Below are 20,194 nucleotides of genomic sequence, written 5' to 3'. Positions count from 1 at the left end.
GCCCCCCCTATAAATAGCCAGATGTGCCCCCCTCTTTCGATAGCCAGATGTGTCACGCTTTTTGTACTGCTGTTAACGCTTCTGCACTCCTCTGCAGAGGCAGGGAGAGAAGCAGGGGCACTTCAGGCAGCCAGCGAGCCGCCTCTCCCGCATGTGGAGCTGCAGTGGCCATGCTGAACCCCTTACAGTGCTGCACCCAGGGACATGTGTCCCCTCTTGCCCTCCCATAGCTGCTCCTCTGTGGACATCTGACATACACACTGGTTGTGAAGCTTGGAGAGCTTACCCAACATCACCTGGGATTACGCAAGTGGAAAGAGCTTTTGGCTACTGAGTTGTAATTGTGCAGTTGGAACTGTACATGGCCACTTGTGCTGATAAAAGAAATGAGTCTAGATTGGCTGGCTGGATTTATACATTCTCCAGGGATTGATAGACATGTGACTGCCCTACACAATGCGTGCTGATGTTGTTTATGAGAGTTTGCCTCAACAGTTTACATTAAGTGTCAGATGATAATGAACACCTAAAACCAGTATTAAAAGGAGTATTGCTGATGCTTTCAGCTTATAATTTTTGGAGACATTATATTCAGTGGTGCAGCATATTATTATACACCCTCCTTGTCTCCCAAAAATATTTGGGCATGGTGTAAAATATAAATTAAGATATAGATCACTATTTCAAACCTACAGTATATTTATATTAGTATAGTACAAAGGCAAAATACCGAATTGAAACTATATATATATATATATATATATATATATATATATATATATATATATACACACACACAGTGGGTTGCAAAAGTATTCAGCCCCCTTGAAGTTTTCCACATTTTGTCATATTACTGCCACAAACATGAATCAATGTTATTGGAATTCCACATGAAAGACCAACACAAAGTGGTGTACACATGAGAAGTGGAACGAAAATAATACATGATTCCAAACATTTTTTTTTACAAATAAATAACTGCAAAGTGGTGTGTGCATAATTATTCGGCCCCCTTTGATCTGAGTGCAGTCAGTTGCCCATAGACATTGCCTGATGAGTGCTAATGACTAAATAGAGTGCACCTGTGTGTAATCTAATGTCAGTACAAATACAGCTGCTCTGTGAGGGCCTCAGAGGTTGTCTAAGAGAATATTGGGAGCAACAACACCATGAAGTCCAAAGAACACACAAGACAGGTCAGGGATCAAGTTATTGAGAAATTGAAAGCAGGCTTAGGCTACAAAAAGATTTCCAAAGCCTTGAACACCCCACGGAGCACTGTTCAAGCGATCATTCAGAAATGGAAGGAGTATGGCACAACTGTAAACCTACCAAGACAAGGCCATCCACCTAAACTCACAGGCCGAACAAGGAGAGACCTGATCAGAAATGCAGTCAAGAGGCCCATGGTGACTCTGGACGAGCTGCAGAGATCTACAGCTCAGGTGGGAAACTCTGTCCATATGACAACTATTAGTCATGCACTGTACAAAGTGGGCCTTTATGGAAGAGTGGAAAGAAGAAAGGCATTGTTAACAGAAAGCATAAGAAGTCCCGTTTGCAGTTTGCCACAAGCCATGTAGGGGACACAGCAACCATGTGGAAGAAGGTGCTCTGGTCAGATGAGACCAAAATTGAACTTTTTGGCCAAAATGCAAAACGCTATGTGTGGCGGAAAACTAACACTGCACATCACTCTGAACACACCATCCCCACTGTCAAATATGGTGGTGGCAGCAACATGCTCGGGGGGTGAATCTCTTCAGCAGGGACAGGGAAGCTGGTCAGAGTTGATGGGAAGATGGATGGAGCCAAATACAGGGCAAACTTGGAAAAAAACCTCTTGGATACTGCAAAAGACTTGAGACTGGGGTGAGGTTCACCTTCCAGCAGGACAATGGCCCTAAACATAAAGCCAGGGCAACAATGGAATAGTTTAAAACAAAACATATCCCTGTGTTAGAATGGCCCAGTCAAAGTCCAGATCTAAATCCAATCGAGAATCTGTGGCAAGATCTGAAAACTGCTGTTCACAAACGTTGTCCATCTAATCTGACTGAGCTGGAGCTGTTTTGCAAAGAAGAATGGGCAAAGATTTCAGTCTCTAGATGTGAAAAGCTGGTAGAGACATACCCTAAAAGGCAGCTGTAATTGCTGCAAAAGGTGGTTCTACAAAGTATTGACTCAGGAGGCTGAATAATTACACACACCCCACTTTGCAGTTATTTATTTGTAAAAAAATGTTTAGAATCATGTATGATTTTCGATCCACTTCTCACATGTACACCACTTTGTATTGGTCTTTCACGTGGAATTCCAATAAAATTGATGCATGTGTGTGGCAGTAATGTGACAAAATGTGGAAAACTTCAAGGGGGCCGAATACTTTTGCAAGCCACTGTATATATATATATATATATATATATATATATATATATATATATATATATATATATATATATATATATATATATATATATATATATACATATATATATATATATTTATATAAAAAAACTGTGACAGGGACTTTCTGTCCTGTTGTGTGCTGCAGCCCTTTGTATTTATGTATTTTTAATACATTCCATAACATTGCGCAAAATTATTTGCTTCTCATTGACCATCCCCAGTTTCGCTCTCAGGGGGTAATGCAAGGAGCTGCCCACTCCAGGTCTCAGCATGCAAAAAGGGTGACAAAGCCCCCCCCGCAACCTTAGTGTCCCGCCAGGTGGTTGCCATGCACCCCCTCTCTACCCCCTTGCAGATATCTTACCTGCTCCCTGCAGTCCAGCAATGTCAGACTTCCTGTCATTGCAGAGCTCTCCCTCTAGTACTGGCGTAACTTCCTGCACACGTGTAATCACGTGATGCAGGAAATGGTGCCAGGCTGTAGGGGGGAGCTCAGTGGTCAGACAGGAAGTCGGATATCGGTGGACTCTGCGGCAAATCAGGTAAGGTAAGCACATCTTCCAGCTGCGTTATACTCTGCATAGCTACCTATACTGCAGGCACCTGTTCCTGGCTACCTATTCTGGATGCACCTATTCCTGGCTACCTATACTGTGGGCACCTATTCCTTGCTACCTATACTGGCTGCACCTATTCCTGGCTACCTATACTGGCTGAATCTATTTCTGGCTACCTATACTGCGAGTACCCACTCCTGGCTACCTATACTGACTGAACCTATTCCTGGCTACCTATACCGCAGGCACCTATTCCTGGCTACCTATACTGGCTGCACCTATTCCTGGCTACCTATACTGGCTGCAGCTATTCCTGGCTACCTATACTAGCTGCACCTATTCCTGGCTACCTATACTGCAGGCACCTATTTCTGTCTACCTATACTGCGGGTAACTATTCCAGGCTACCTATACTGGGGGCAACTGTTCCAGTCTACCTATACTGTGGGCAACTATTCCTGGCTACCTATACTAGCTGCACCTATTCCTGGCTACCTATACTGCAGGCAACTATTCCAGGCTACCTATACTGGGGGCAACTATACCAGGCTACCTATACTGGGGGCAACTGTTCCAGTCTACCTATACTGTGGGCAACTATTCCACGCTACCCATACTGGGGGCAACTATACCAGGCTACCTATACTGGGGGCACCTATACCTTGCATTACCCACCCTGGCAGCATGCCACACTAACTCCTTTTATTTTTTTAGGCAAAGGTTGGGGGATGTCATTTAATACCCAGCACCAGGTGTCATATGCCTTAGGTACGCCACTGACCATCCCTACTGCTCACCCCCCCCCCCCCCCCCCCCCCCGAGAGCACTATAAATACAAAAGTAAGGAGGGAGCCTAGCAGCTGATCACAACCTACATTATAAGGTTGTGTCCAAGATGTGTTCATATGGCTAATTCTTATAAACAACATCAGCACACATCTAATAATGCAGTCCCATGTCTTTAAACACTGGAGACCCGGAGCAACATTAGGATCCACTGGAGTAACCAATGCTTTTTATAGATATTATTACCTACAGTGGAGTGACTTGCCATGGGAATACATTTCAGATTCTGACAAAACCTTATGATGTGGGTTGTGCTCACCTGGTAAGCCCCCTTTCTACTTGATATTGGAGCTGGTCACTCTTTGGATTGTGCAAAGTGGTGTTATTTGCTGTAAATACCTAAGTGGGTACTTGTGTATTATCCCGTCTAGCAGGACAGCTCGTCCGTTACACAGGCTTAAAAAGTGTGCACTGTGTTTCTTTAGCAGCTGATTCATCACAAATCAGCTGCTCTGTCCTGCTAGACGGATAATACACAATATTAATAATAGGAGGAGGATCGGGGCAGACGGGGCGTTTCCAGTGACAGCTCCCCTCCCTCCCTTACATCCCGGATTGTCACTGCTTCCCCAGGCTGGTGGCTGGAACAGCCCGGATCACGGCTCGCTGTATAGTGCTGCGCACGGGCAGCGCCTCCCCGTGTCAGCTGGGCCGCTCCTGATCAAGCCCGCCAGCTGCACAGACTCGTCAGGAATCAGGCTAGATTATCTATATATATAATAGGCTAAGTGCCTCAACCTTCCAGCAAGAAGAAGAAGTAGCGCCCTGCCCCCAGGGCCGGTCCAAGCAAGAAGAAGGGGCTGGTCCAAGCAAGAAGAAGAAGTAGTGTCATATCAAACCAAGTGCAAAGAGGGATAATTTGCATATTTAGTAGCAGTGCATTGTGGGTAACCACAAATGTTCACTTATAGCTGAATTATTGCAGATTTGCTTCTGTTTTAAGAAGGAAAATTTACACCAAGCTTTGCTTTTTTTTTTAGTAGGAGAGCTTTTTGGTTTCTTTTATCCTCCTATACATTCTTAGAAGTTTGGGTCACCCTGAGCTGCTTGGTTACTCTGTTGTACTGGTCCAAGCCCTATCTCATACAGCCTTATCAATTCCTGCTATGTACTGATGAGGACCAAATGGCTGAAATAGGCTGTCACATGTGGGTTTGATATGACTGTGTAAAACTTAAAGCTATAGGCTTGCTTGACTCAGTGCTGGTCATAATGGAAAAATCTACGCTTACGGATCATTATGCGTAATTTTATGCTATTATGCAATTATGGTTACGGCGTTAGAAATTATCTACGGTTCATCACTGTAATTACGCGTAAGGATACTGTAATGTAGGTGCTTACACTACGATGTTACGCATAGTGCCGTAATACCCATTAATGCGTACTTTTTGATGCATACGGACGGTGTGTACGCAATAGCCGTCAATGTGACAGCTATTGCGTACACATCATTTGTATGCGTCAAAATGTACGCTTATATACTGAAGGGCGGGAGAAGATACTATTGGTTGCTTAGGATGTTGACTGATTGGCTACTCTTAGAAAAGGGGAGTTTTTACGTTAGTAATTACGCGTAAAATTACGCGTAAGTCTTCGTAAAATTACGCATACCTAGCAATTACGGTACACAGCGTAATTACGATACCACTTAATTGCTTACGCGTAAATAATTACATGTAAGACCGTAAGTTACGCGTATTGCTGACGCGTAAATTTGCATTGAATTACGGTGCGTAATTACGCTCATGCGTAATTTCGGCCCAGCACTGGCTTGACTTACCAAGGGTGAAAAGGAATAATTTGCATATTTAGTAGTGGTGCATTGGGTCATCACAAATGCTCACTTATAGCTGAATTATTGCAGATTTTCTTCTGTTTTAAGAAGACAAATTACACCAAGCTTTGATTTTTTTTAGTAGAAGGTATTTTTGGTCCCTTTTATCCACCCTTTTATCCACCATTTTATCCAATTCGAGTGGTTAGGGTCACCCTGAGCTGCTTGGTTACTCTGTTGTACTGGTCCAAGCCCTATCTCATACAGCCATATCAATCCTTGCCATGAACAGATGAGGGCCAAAAGTCTGAAACAGGCTGTCACATGTGGGTTTGATATGGCTGTGTAAAATTTAAAGCTATAGGCTTGCTATACACCAGTGGTTCTGGATGCTTGCTTGGTTTACTAAGGGTGAAAAGGAATTATTTGCATACTAAGTAGCAGTGCAGTGTGGGTAGCCACAAATGTTTACTTATAGCTGAATTATTGCATATTTTCTTCCATTTTAGGAAGGCAAATTACACCAAGCTTTGCTTTTTTTTAGTAGGAGGTCTTTTTGGTCCCTTTTATCCCCCTATACATTCCGAGTGGTTTGGGTCACCCTGAGCTGCTTGGTTACTCTGTTGTGTTGGTCCAAGCCCTATCTCATATAGCCATATCAATCCCTGCCATGTACTGATGAGGACCAAAAGTCTGAAACAGGCTGTCTACGTGTGGGTTTGATATGACTGTGTAAAATTTAAAGCTATATGTTTGCTATACACCAGTGGCTCTGGATGCTTGCTTAGCTTACCAAAGGTGAAAAGGGGTAATTTGCATATTTAGTAACAGTGCATTGTGGGTAACCACAAATGTTCACTTATAGCTGAATTATTGTAGATTTCCTTCTGTTTTAAAAAGGCAATTTACACCAATACAGTGTGCGGCATTGCAGGAAGTGAAGACAGTGGAACGCACGATGGAACACAGAATAGGTGAGTCATCCCCGTCCGCTGCCTCTTACTAATAGTGGCGGCTGCTACTGTGCTTAAGCAGGAGGGAGAGTGCACATGGGGGACCCAGGTGAGGGGTGGTTCCTGCTGAGCTTAAAGAGACTCTGTAACATTAAAAAGATCCCATGGGGGGTACTCACCTCGGGTGGGGGAAGCCTCCGGATCCTAATGAGGCTTCCCACGCCGTCCTCTGTCCCACGGGGGTCTCGCCGCAGCCCTCCGAACAGCCGGCGACTGTGCCGACTGTCAGTTCAATATTTACCTTTGCTGGCTCCAGCGGGGGCGCTGTGGCGGCTTTCCGTTCCGAACTACACGGAAATACCCGATCTCATTCGGGTCCGCTCTACTGCGCAGGCGCAGGAAACTTGCGCCTGCGCAGTAGAGCAGATCCGACGGCGATCGGGTATTTCCGTGTAGTTCGGAGCCGACAGCCGTCAGAGCGCCTGCGCAGGAGCCAGGAAGGTAAATATTGACGTCACCGCTGCACGGACTCCACGGAGGGCTGCAGCGAGACCCCTGAGGGACGGAGGACGGCGTGGGAAGCCTCACTAGGATCCGGAGGCTTCCCCCACCCAAGGTGAGTACCCCCCAGGGGATCTTTTCATGTTACAGATCCTCTTTAAGCTGGAGGTAGAGCACACATGGGGAACCCAGTTGAGGGGGGGGTCCAACCCCCCTCCCCGCTGCTGTGCCCAATATCCCATTCCTGCCCTCTACCCTCTTATGCGGCGTATGCTACGCCGCGGGTCGACTAGTACAGATTAATGCACGAGAAGTGCTGTCGACTCGCTTCCCGGAGACTCTGCTGCATTTCCAAGTATCCAGAGTTCTCTCGTGAAAACGTGTGCCTCCCAGTTAAAAGCTGCAGGATGAACCTACTGCATTCAGTATTCCCTGAACTAGGGCTTCCCGCATACATGTATAGCACCGCACGGCTGCAGGAGGGGAGTAATTACTGCAGCGTGGAAATCCTCCTGCCAGCACAGCCGATCTGAGTGGGAGAGTCTGAATATTCGGGGAACACTGTACAGCGGATAGCGCAATAGCAGTATACCGCTCCGTAGTGATTGAATTGAGGCAGTGGCTACTACTAGATTGTAAGGGATAGGTAATTAAATTCATAACAGTGTTGCACAGCTCCGTAGTGCAGTAGTGGGTGGCTCTGAAAAGAGCCTTTGGGTTCACTTTATAGTCGGGTGAGAAGAGATGGTACTGTGCAGAACAGAGCAGCTGATTTGTGATGAATCAGCTGCTAAAGAAACACAGGGCACACTTTTTAAGCCTGTCTAACGGACGAGCTGTCCGGCTAGACGGGATAATACACAAGTACCCCTCAGTGCTTTATGACTAGATCCACTGCTATTTGGACTGGCCTCGATTTATAGTTTTGAGCACTTTACTGTATATTTTCCTATCTTATTGATCAGCATTGAATTCATTCATTCATTCTACTTAGGACACTTGGGTCTTCATTCAGCAGCAATCCTAAAGCTAGCCATACATCTAGCGATTCTGATTCAATCAACAAGGCGATCGACTTTATTAGGAATTGACTTCAGTATGGTTGATCGAGTCAATCGACTAGTGACCCACACACTACAAGCGATATCCTATGCGATTCACCTTCACATTCGATCTGACCAATGTTGTGTCTCCACACTCTGAATGGAAAAATCGATTCAGAGTCGATCGAATGACACGTGAACAGTAACCGACTCCTGGGCGATTGACCGATATCTTGCCTCCTGTTCAATCGACTAAGCTGGTCGATTCAACATGAAATCAGACACTTTTCATCGATTGGGAATTCTGGAACACATTCGATTCTCTCTCGATTCTATAAAATGATCAAATCGAGTGGTCGATCGTACAGCCAAATCGCTAGTGTTTCGTTGTTGCCACTGGTTTGAACTTTTTGTCCTGTGGAATGGCTGCCTTCAGTCAGATTGAAGAATCAATAAGGAGGTTTTTGAATTTATGGACAGACGTAATTATGATCTTGATGGCATTCTCACTGAAATCACCTGCTCATAGTGATGGCGAGAGCCTTGAATATCAATTCAAAGCTCTTAGCCATCGTTGTGAAGAAAAACTTTCCATTTGGTGGGAGATCATCACACTAGAGTGATATAACCATAAAGTTCACATCCTGAAATGGCTCAGATGGGACTTCGTGTTGAATGAGCAGGAGAGGCTTACAGTCTCCTATGAGAAATGTTATACCTTTTTAAAAAATGTAGTAAGGAACTAACAGACATATTTTTGGAGGGTAAACATACATGATTAAGCATGTTTAAGTAAGATATTGATTCCCTAAACCACAAACTAGAGCCCTTTAAATACCTAATACAATGCAATATTTCCGAATGTTGTACTAAGGAATAATCGTAACAAAATGAGGTCCTATGGAAACCCCTAATAATGTACTAAAAAGATAAAGTATACTTTATTTGCTGTAAAAGCCAGATCTGATAGGGGCTGATAATCTGCTGGAGAAATGTTGATATGTGGTGGGGCTATTGTAAATATTGTTATTGTAGGTTCAATATTTTTCACTTCCTGATGAAGCTCTCTGGGGTAAAACATGGAGAAGTTCTGTGTCACTGAATGTATATTTTACACCCTTGTTTCCCATGGTGGAACAGTGCGAACATTTGCTAAGGAGGCTAACAATCATTTGAGTGTGATCAGTAATAGCATCAGAGTCGGGTACATCTGAAAATGGCGCAGGGAGAAAAATGGTGCACCGTTCTGCCGATAAATGTATCATAAAACGCTATTTACCGTTTTAATGTAAATACAATAAAACGGTGAATTTTGTTTTATGATACATAGATTGCAGAGCGGTGCGCCATGAAAAATATGCAGGGGGCTGCTAGTATAGGCAGCGGGGGCTGGGGGAGAGAGGCAGCGGGGGCTGGGGGAGAGAGGCAGCGGGACACTAGAGGGCATAGGCAGCGGATGTATGCAGAGGCATACGTTACCTTGTCCTGGGCCGGCGATCACTCCTTCCCTCCGCTCCTTCCATTCGTTTGCTGTAGTCCTGCAGCCGGCCAATCACCATGCGGAGACTGAAGCCACATGGTGATTGGCCGGCTGCAGGACTACAGTAAACGAATGGAAGAAGTGCAGGAGCGGAGGGAAGGAGCGATCGGCGGCCCAGGACAAGGTAACGTATGCTACTGCACACATCCTCCCCGATGCCTATGCCCTCCAGTGTCCCGCTGCCTCTCTCCTCCCCCGACCCCTGCTGCATTTTTGAACACTTATAACGCTATTTAGCGTTATAAGTGTAAGGCACACTACCTGCGCCATTTTTTAAACACTTATAACGCTAAATAGCGTGTATATAATGTAAGTCTATGGGGCGCCCTTTTTATTCCCCTGGCGCCGTGCGCCATTTTTAACTGTCACGTCAGAGTCACTTTATACCAGTCATTGAGCATCCTGCTCATTTTAATAGCCATCCTTGTAAGCTGACATGGTCTGTTTTTTCCTTATCACATTGTGTGAGATAGTAACAACCATTTTGAAGTACAGAGGAGGTGAGGGACCAGCAAAGCCCCTCGCACACGTGTATAAAATATTCTTTGACAGTTGGACGACACACACCAACAGTATTGTACTGTAAAACTGATTTTTACAGCCCTTTACGAACCTACCTGAATATGATATCCTCTCTAAGGAGCTACAACATTATTTGAAGAATATAGATCTGGAGTTAAGAAACAAAAAGCAGAAAATATAAAAAAAGAGACCTTCAAGATTATAAATGGATTGAAGTATTTAAGTGGCGCTGTACGGATGGGAAATATAAGAATTAAGAAGCAAGAAGTTTTGAATCAGGATGATACCATTTACTGGCTAACTTAAAAGAATAAGAGTAAGCAAGTTGTCGGCTGTATAGCCGTCGTCAGGCTTCCGAAAGCTTGCTTACTCTTATTCTTTTAAGTTAGCCAATACATTCAAAACTTCTTGCTTTTACTGATGGCTAATATGGTACAGTACCCTACTGCTACTACTATGCTTGAAGAATAAAGAAGGGGTTACAAGGCTGAAAACTGTGTATACAAAAACACATTCTCTACCACATATCCACAGAGGCCAAATTACTATGTGGGTTCACACCCTCACACTACATACAATTCATTGTTCACTTTAGGTGGATCACATCCTACTGACACTCATAATGACCTCACTGATCAACATCCGCAGTAGGACTTGATTGATAGATTTCAGTACTGTATAATTTGTTATGTTATTGATCGATGCTGAATTCACACATTCATTAATTAGGTTAACTGTCAACAGGTCAGAAATATGACTGGGTATAGAAATAGAGTGGCTGAATCTCTCAGGAGTAAACATGGGAAGGGGTACACCACCCTGGGAAACACTGTGTGGGCAAAGTGTGTAACAATTTAAAAAGAAATATGCACTGGCAAATAACCTGGAGATTTTATCATCTACTGTAAATAATATCAATAAAAGATTTGGAGAATCAGGGAATTTTCATTGCACAAGGGATAAAGCCAAAAGCCGGTACTGGAGGGGCTAAAAGACAGAAAAGCCCACTTACTAAAAAGCAACACTGAGTATAAATTTGCCTTCTTAAAACAGAAGGTATTTACAATAATTCAGCTTAGCTCCTTTCCACGGCTGTGGCCAGATATGACTCCACGCGGGGGCTACCTCTGGACAGGGGCAGACTAACAACTCATGGGGCCCCTAGGCAATAGGAGATTATGGGACCCAGTACCAGTGTTGCCAACCTTTCACATTATTTTTTGCAGACAAAGATATATAAATGTACAAAGGAGATTTAAAAAAAACAAACCCTTGGCTGAAAAAATGAGCATGGTCACACAACAGAATGTGGGCGTGGTCATGGGTGGGTGGGGGCAAATGTACATGTCCTAAGCAGTGGTGTAAAAGGTCTGCCGGTGAAGTCTGAGCTCCGCCATAGTGTTTCCCCCCAAAATTCATGTAATCTGACAGCATTTCACCAAAAATCCACACAATTTGGATCATCCAAAGTACAGATAATATGGCAGTGGTTCCCCCAAAATAGATGTAATCTGGCAGCAGTTCCCCAAAAATAGTTAATCTGGCAGCAGTTCCCCCAAAATAGGTGCCCCCAGTATAGGTAACCAGGTCTATAGGTATCCCAAGTGGAAGTAACCAGGTCTATAGGTATCCCCAATATAGGTAGCCAGGTCTATAACTGTCCCCAGTATAAGTAGCCAGGTCTATAGGTGTCCCCAGTTTAGATAGCCAGGTCTATAGGTGTCCCCAGTACAGAAAGCCAGGTCTATAGGTGTCCCCGGTAGATGTAGCTAGGTGTACAGGTGTCTCCAGTATATGTAGCCAGGTGTACAGGTGTCCCCAGTATATGTAGCCAGGTGTACAGGTGTCCCCAGTATATGGAGCCAGGTGTACAGATGTCCCCAGTATATGTAGCCAGGTGTACGAGTGTCCCCAGTATATGTAGCCGGGTGTACGGGTGTCCCCAGTATATGTAGCCAGGTGTAATGGTGTCCCCAGAATAGGTAGACAGGAGTATAGGTGTTCTTAGTATCAGTAGCCAGGTGTATAGGTGTCTCTAGAATAGGTAGCCAGTGTATAGGTGTCCCCAGTATATGTAGACAGGTCGGTAAGTGGCCCCAGGAGGGGTGGCAGTGCAGTGAAGGGGAGCAGCGGGCACAGCGGAGGGGAAGGGGGGATGTCTCCCCCCCCCTTCCTTCACCTTGAGGCCCCCTTCCTCGTTCCCCCTGCAGAATTTAGTAGTGTCGGCGGCTGGCAGCGGGCAGTGACTTACTGCTTCTCTTCCAGTCACGGGAGTGAGCTCTGTGTGCCGCTAGTTTGGTCTTGAGTAGACCAGACTAGAGGCACGCAGAGCTCACTTCCACGGCTGGAAGAGAAGTGGCAAGTCCCAACCTGCTGCCAGCCGCCGACACTACTAAATTCTGGAGGGTGGAGTGAGGAAGGGGGGCCCCAAGGTGAGGGAAGGGGGGTAGATGCCCCCCTTCCCGCCGCTGTGCCTGCTGCTCCCCCTTTACTGCGCTGCCACCCCTCCTGCTCACAGCGCTTTGGCGGGCCCCCTACTGACCAGTGCTGCTCGGTTACCCCTTTTTACTATCTGGATCCTATTCGGATCCGAATACCCAGATATCCGATCTGAGTCGGATATCCGAGTTCAAAATTTTCCAATCCGGATCCGAATCGGATATCTGACCTCAGTATCCGGGGTATCTGGCCGGATTCGGATATCTGGATAGAAAAACCGGAAGTGGCCTTTGAATTGCTTTAACCTTCCTGGCGGTAAGCCCGAACTGAGTTCGGGCTATGCCGCCGGAAGGCACCGCTCAGGCCCCGCTGGGCCGATTTGCATAATTTTTTTTTTGCTGCACGCAGCTAGCACTTTGCTAGCTGCGTGCAGTGCCCGATCGCCGCCGCTACCCGCCGATCCGCCGCAATTCCTCTCGCCGCGGCCGCCCCCCCCCCAGACCCCGTGCGCTGCCTGGCCAATCAGTGCCAGGCAGCGCTATGGGGCAGATCGGAGTCCCCTCTGACGTCACGACGTCGATGACGTCGGTGACGTCATCCCGCCCGTCGCCATGGCGACGGGGGAAGCCCTCCAGGAGATCCCGTTCTTTGAACGGGATCTCCGGATCTCCGATCGCCGGCGGCGATCGGAGGGGCTGGGGGGATGCCGCTGAGCAGCGGCTATCATGTAGCGAGACTTTGTCTCGCTACATGAAAAAAAAAAAAAAAAAATTTTAAAAAAAAGATTTGCTGCCCCCTGGCGATTTTTTTGCAAACCGCCAGGAGGGTTAAAAAAGGTTTTTAGGGTTAATGAGGCATGTATCATCATTATTTTGTAAAGGGTAATACTAATTGATGATATGGGGACTTCAAATCCCCCCCCCCCAAAAAAAATGGCTGTCAATTAACATTAGGCCTGGGTTCCAGACAGCGGTCGTGCAGCCCACATTGTGTCCAAAGTCCAACCGTGCCAAGTGTCACATGACATTTGGCAAGTGCCACGTGACACATGGCAACTGGCAAGTGCAGAGTGGCAGTCAGACAGTCAGACAGTGCAGAGTGACAGACAGAGGAGAAGACACTAGTGCACACTAACTGTCACACTGGCACTACTCACAGCACAGCAGTTCTGTAGAAAGCTAACACAGTGGTACTACTACTCTAACAACTACTAGCATTGACTGCTGTACTACAGTACTTACTACACAATAACAGTAATCCTATCCCCTAATCCCTAACCTATACCGAAGGCTAATAGCTGGCCAGCAGGCAGCAGCTGGCCTGGTCTGTGCACAGCACACACACAGACACATAGCAGCTGCCTACAGCACACACTGACTTTCACACAAATGACATCAAGCTAATTAATGATTTAACAATAGTGTAGTGGTAGTGAAGGGGTTAATCACTGAACAGCTTTCGGTTTATCACTGTGTACAGCCCTTACTAAGCTAGCAGCACTGGAGCACACACTCTAACTGACACACTATGACACTATGACTGTGGAATGCACTCTGGTATCTTTTTATACACACTATGTAAAAGTCGCATAAAAGAAAAAGCAGAATATGTCTGGCACTGTAGCTTTAATTTACGTGCACATTAGCCTCCGAGGAAGCAATGCTCACCCCGTTGCGAAACGGTCGTAAGGCTGTGCACCCTCTGGCGCCCACAGCTGCCTCCCTTCTCCAGCAGAGCACGATAAGTACCACCACTTTTCACAGATGTTTTTGTGAACGGTTCACCATACATGCCTGTACACCTGCTGTTTTTGCATTAAAGCTACAGTGCCAGACATATTCTGCTTTTTCTTTTATGAGATTCCTGCAATGTTTTGTCCATTTTTGTCGTGAGCACGTACCATCTGCTGGAGGTTCTCAATAACTATCAGCTGCAACAATTACACCCACAGTTTTTCTGAGTGCCTGCCTCCCCTCTTCCAGTTTGCTACACTATGTAAAACAGGGGTCTCAAACTCGCGGCCCACGGGCCATTTGCGGCTCTCGATACAATATTTTGTGACCCGTGCCGGCAAAAGCTTCCGTATAGTTCGCTTCAATGCTCCCAAGTAATCCGCCGCATGCCCGCCGCTAAACGAGGGCTGCAGAGCCCCCAAATCGCCCGGGGGGCAATCCACCGGCATTTCCTGGAGGGGGCAGAGCTTTCAGCTTCAGCACTACAAGGTAAAATAGGCAAAATAGTTCGCTTCAGTGTGAATTTGATTTTGAAATAAAAATCAATGCAAGGGATGGGGGGGGGGGGGGGTAGCTGCTGATTGACTTTTTTGTGTGAAATCCCTTATGCGGCCCAGACTCATCCTGACTTTGCCTCCTGCGGCCCCCAGGTAAATTGAGTTTGAGACCTCTGAAAAGCACTGTGGAAGATTTCAACACTATATACATACACAATGATAATTATAATAATTGAGTCATTCGAAGCCATTTCCTGCGATTTTGATTGGTTATATATATATATATATATATATATATATATAATTTGCATGACATATGCAGACAAGCCAGAATTATTTGCATCTCTCTAACCATCTCTAGTCAGGCTGGGCAGAGGTAGAATCAGTTACAGTTGGAAATGTTTTGAGATGGAGCGGTAGAGGACTAGGAGTGGAGCAGTGTAAGGCGTGGGCACAGAACAGGATCATCCACCAGGCATCCTAGGCAGGAGACTGAAGCATAGTAGAGGTCAAGGGGCCCAGCTACCACCGTCTATAATCCTCTCTCCACTTCATCTTACCAAAAAACCCACAAAGGGACCCTGAATCTACTACCTTGCCTAGAGCCCTATTACATCCTAAGCACTTAAGGACCACGGGCTTAAACCCCCCAAGTGACCAGGCCATTGTTCACAATTTAGGCCACTGTAGCTTTAAGGCCTCGCTGCAGGGCCGTACAGCTCAGCACACAAGTGATTCCCCCCCACCCCTTTTCTGCTCACTGATCCGTGATCACTGATCCTGTGAGTATTTATTTTTTTTATAAATATTTGATTGTATCTTTTTAAAGTATAGCTATTTTTTTATTTTGTGGCCAGCCCTCCCACCTCCCCCCGCCAGCCAATCACTGTGATCGGCTGTCATAGGCACCAGCGCCGCGTGGGGACTGATGACAGGGCGGAGCTCAAGCGAAGATGCGCATGCATCGGTGCGCGCGATTTCCTGCAAAACCCCTCCCCAGGACTTCACACCAATTGGCGTAGAGTGGTCCTGGGGCTGCCGCCGCGTTCACGCCGATTGGTGTGGTGCGGTCAGCAAAGGGTTAATCCATGTCTGCGTGGACACGTGTAGAGATGATAAATTGCACTAGCAAAGAATATCAATAAAATGTAGTACACAGGTGCTTTCAATACTTGGATGGGTATATAGAACAGCAGATGTGCTGCCAGAGGATCCAGTCACCGCAGACTTTAAAAAAGATTTTTATCCAAAACTTCAGTGCATCACTCCTCATATAAGATCCATGTAGAATATCTCCAAACACAATCAATTACAGCTTGCAGCAGCCATCCAGTGCAAAGAGATGACACTCACAAGTGGCCCCCACCACAGTCACAGATAAACTAGCATCAGGCTCTTGTTGGCCTACCCCGATGAAGCCAGACAGGGCAAAACTAGTTGGATTGGAGATTGGGGAACCGTAAAACCTTATTACTGCCTTTTTTTATGTGCTTGTATGCAAAACGGTCCTAAGTACAGGGACCCACAATGTAAGTTAAACCTATCTGTTTTTAAGTGTGTGGAATAAAAATTTGACAACTTTCTTTACAACAAGAGCCTGATGCCAGTTTATCTTTGACTGTGGATTTGGATTTTTGAATGAGTCGATGTGTGAAGGTGGGAGGAAGTTGAAAGGAAACAAACTAAAGTAGAAATTATTTTATTAATAAATAAAAAAACAACAACAACGACTAATATTAAATTAACAAAACAGTCAAATTCATTGCAATCCTTCAAATGGTAAAACGTTTAACATCTAAAGTGACAGCACACATGTAGACGCACATTGAAAAAACAGCATGAGGTACCCCCTCCCAAACTACTGTTAACCTCTTGTCCCCTATGCAGGCTGGTATTCTATCCTAAGAGAATTTGGCATACGTTCAGGGGCTATATGATGATTAACCCTGAAAGTCCGCTTTATAGACTTATGTAAAAAGCTGAAAATTGAACCCAAACAAGAAAATTCACCTTCAAACTTGGAACAAAATCTAGATTTTAGCAATTATGCCCATTTTTAATGATAACAAGAGATAGTTGTACTGGAGGTAATGAAATGGTTAAATCCCATTAAAAAAACACATTGTACATCACTGTGTATAAACTGCTTATGTCACTTCGGGTAACCTTTAAGCTGCAAGGGAGATGTGAGGACTCAAGTGGGAGTGAGGAAAGATAGTTTTACTTTGCGACAGATGGGGGGGAGGGGGTCAAGCCTATTAACGGGTCACTACAATTGGCCTATATATTTTAAGCCAGTAGAGTGTGAGGGGCTTATCTGTGGATCAGCTTACCCATGAGCGTATACAGTAGCTTTTGGGCTAGTGTACACAGGGCTTGGAGCTCAAGTCATTTAGTGATTTCCTCCTGCGCTTAAATTAAAGGAAATGGTTTGCATACATCTGGAAAACTCAGCAAATGATTTCAAACTACACCCAACCTTTGTTTCAAATAATGGTAAAATGATAGCTGAAATAAACTGAAAGGTGTGTGCCCAGCACTAACAATTAATGCAATTAAAACGTCTTCAATTTTTTTTCCTGAACCCATTTAGGAGGCAGAAGGGACTTAGTAATGACACAGTATGTGAGAAGTTCATCGAGTCAATGAATTTCTCACTATAGAGTGTGGAATCCTGATTCACACAGGCTGTCTGCAATCTGCCTGCCCACAAGCCTTTCTCCTGTCAGCATAGAGTGGATTGTTTATCCTCTTACACATTCCTATCACCGCGCACTGCCTTCACCCGACACCACTGTCCTAGCACTCCATATACAAGGTCTGATAAGGTGACAGATTTTTTTTCTTCTTTTACTACCACTATGTGTCATTTCTAAGTCCCTTCTTCATCCTAAAGGGTTTCAGGAAAAAAAACTAAAACTTTGGTAGTGTTCCTTTAAGGTATTTTAAACATGTGCAAATACACTCCAGCTACACTAATGGGTGGTATTAACTTTACTTTTCTCATTGCAGTAGAAAACTATGGACATGTTGGCGTTTTTGCCCTGGCTCGCTCCTGATACATTTATTACCACACCCGGTCGCCTATTTTGATCAATTAACTATCCCAAAGCTTTTCAAAGCATTATTGTTTGGGTATCTTGGAGTCAGTAAAATAAGACAAGACACATTTATATCATGCTCTTCTCCTGGCGGACTGAATGCACCAGACCTGCAGCCACGTAGGGGGCGTGCTCCAGAGGCGATGAGGATCATTAGGGAGCCTTGCCAAAGACTCCTTATGGCCCATACTCACGGGCTACAAATGTCGCCACAACACGCGCGTGTTGCGGCGACAGGTCGCCCATGCGTATGAGCCGTTGCATGGGCACGCACCCCGAACCGTCGCTCCTGTCACCAGGCGATTGGCGCGGTCAATCGCCCGGCGACAGTTGCCGCCGCATCTCCGCCGCAACTGTCGCTAGTCGCTAGTCCGAGTATGCGGACTAGCGACAGCAACACCCAGGGAATACCATCAACTTCCGGCGGGGGGAGGAACAACAGCGACAGCTTCCGCCGCATTAGTTGCCAGGTCCCTCCGTCGTGTGTATGCGGAGGGACCTGGCGACGAGCTGTCGCCGGCCTGTCGCGCACACGCTCACGTGTGCTGGCGACAGGCCACTTTTGCAGCCCGTGAGTATGGGCCATTACTGTATTACGGAATGGCTTGAGCCAGGATTCGAATCCTAATCAAGGCCTCAAATCTTACATCAAAGGCAACAGCCTTACCAGTACGCGATCAGGGTTTCTCAACTCAGTCTTCAAGTACCCCAAACAGTGCATTTTGTGGAAATCCACAGAGGTAGTTAATGAGCTGTGCTGAGACACTAATTACCTCAGCTGTGAAGGTTTGTGGTTTTCTGCATAACCTGTCCTGTTGTTGGTACTTGAGTTGAGATACCTTACAATAGATCCTTTGCAGTTTCAGTTATAGACATTGCATCCTTCGGGAAAGACCCACCACCTGGTTGTGCACACCTTAACACTTTAACGGTATCACCTAGAACTAGTATTTTTTAACAGAACATTTCTACATCCATCCCACCACTAATGCCAGACAACAACTCACTTATTTCAGAATGCAAAAAGTCTGTTTGAATCTGATTATTTTCTTTGGATAAGTGAATTTAACGAAGTAACTTCATGGGTGTGGGGATGGGTAATTAACAAAGTACCCGCATGTCCTAATTACATACATAGATCATAAAATATTGTAGTTGTACTTTACTTGCTGCAACCTAAGGTTTTCAAAGTCCAAAAATCTGGCCATATTTTAAGCAACTGATCACTTGTATAATGGTGGACTGTGATAAGCTTGTGAAATTGACATCGGTTATATTCCATGTAATTGCCATTGAATAAACCCCAAGGAGGTGGTGTAATTGTAATATGGAGCTCATATAGACAAATCCCCATAAAGGAATCCTCCATAGGAATGACTCGAATCCTTTGTGATACATCATAGATTTTTCTTGCCATGTCAGCCGAAAAGACGTATGCAGGCCCAACGCAGTAGGGTGGATAAGTGTCGTTGGGGTAGACTTCCACAGGAACATACCATTTGTATGCTTTGCTCCTTAATGGTTTTGTATTGGCCATTATATATCCTGTAAAATAGTTTTCACGGACAGGAAGCTCTGGAAAAAGAAGATTGTGAACCAGATAGTCAACGTTAAGGAACAGATCGTTGTCAATTTTTATTACATAGCTTGCGTTAGGGCAGAACTTAGTCACCCACTCCATGCCCAATAAAGTCTTTAGGGTCAGATTGTAGTAGGTGTCCATGAAGTCTTGTTGGACTATATCTCTAAAGGCCTCACTTTCCTCTTCCAGCATCATTTGAGTTCTGCGTGAGGCAAAACTTGAAAATCCCAGCAAAAATATCCTCAACACGTCAACATCATAGTTACTTTCATTGCCCCAGGTTGCCCGTATGGCATGTCTAGTCTCGAAATCATGGACTTTACCAATAACTAGCAAGATCAAGAAGGGCGTTCTGTCATTGCATTTATCTGGCTGGTTGATGAGGAACTCATACGGATATGGGTAAGGTGGGGCCAAAGGATGGCGGAAGGCTGGATAGGTCTGATTGTTCACAGGCTGTTGGAATACTTTCTTTCGCAACTCGAGGTGTCTTTGTGGCAAACTGCGTTTTTGAAGTAAATCTCGATTCTCAAAGTGGACCAAGAATCCAAATAAAGTCATCAGAGTCAGTGCAAAGACAGTACAACTTTTCATTATGTAATGGGGATTCGCCATAATGTCTTCCTGATGTCTGCAATGTGGACCCCACCAAGGTATCTGTAAAAAGACAACTACATAATTACATGGGAAGGCA

At 45.3% G+C, this 20,194-nt stretch overlaps 2 protein-coding genes across 4 annotated transcripts in view; both read right to left on the bottom strand.

Annotated features, from left to right (window-relative positions):
• LOC137562726 (beta-1,3-galactosyltransferase 1-like) overlaps nt 1-20,194 on the bottom strand; it is a 258,153-nt gene that overhangs the window by 218,297 nt on the left and 19,662 nt on the right. The gene's annotated exons all lie outside the window — the stretch shown is intronic.
• The window catches only part of LOC137562727 (beta-1,3-galactosyltransferase 2-like), a 45,760-nt gene continuing 42,066 nt past the window's right edge, over nt 16,501-20,194 (bottom strand). For all 3 annotated transcript variants that reach the window (XM_068274356.1, XM_068274357.1, XM_068274358.1), the window contains one exon: nt 16,501-20,157. In XM_068274356.1, the coding sequence (XP_068130457.1) occupies nt 19,081-20,157 (1,077 nt within the window). In that variant the 3' untranslated portion in view covers nt 16,501-19,080. The remainder of the gene's footprint in view (nt 20,158-20,194) is intronic.

The sequence above is a fragment of the Hyperolius riggenbachi genome, chromosome 3 (genome assembly GCF_040937935.1).
Source record: "Hyperolius riggenbachi isolate aHypRig1 chromosome 3, aHypRig1.pri, whole genome shotgun sequence".
In the NCBI taxonomy this organism is placed as follows: Eukaryota; Metazoa; Chordata; class Amphibia; order Anura; family Hyperoliidae; genus Hyperolius; species Hyperolius riggenbachi.
Note: the sequence above shows the minus strand (reverse complement) of the source record. Positions and strands in the feature narration are given on the sequence as shown.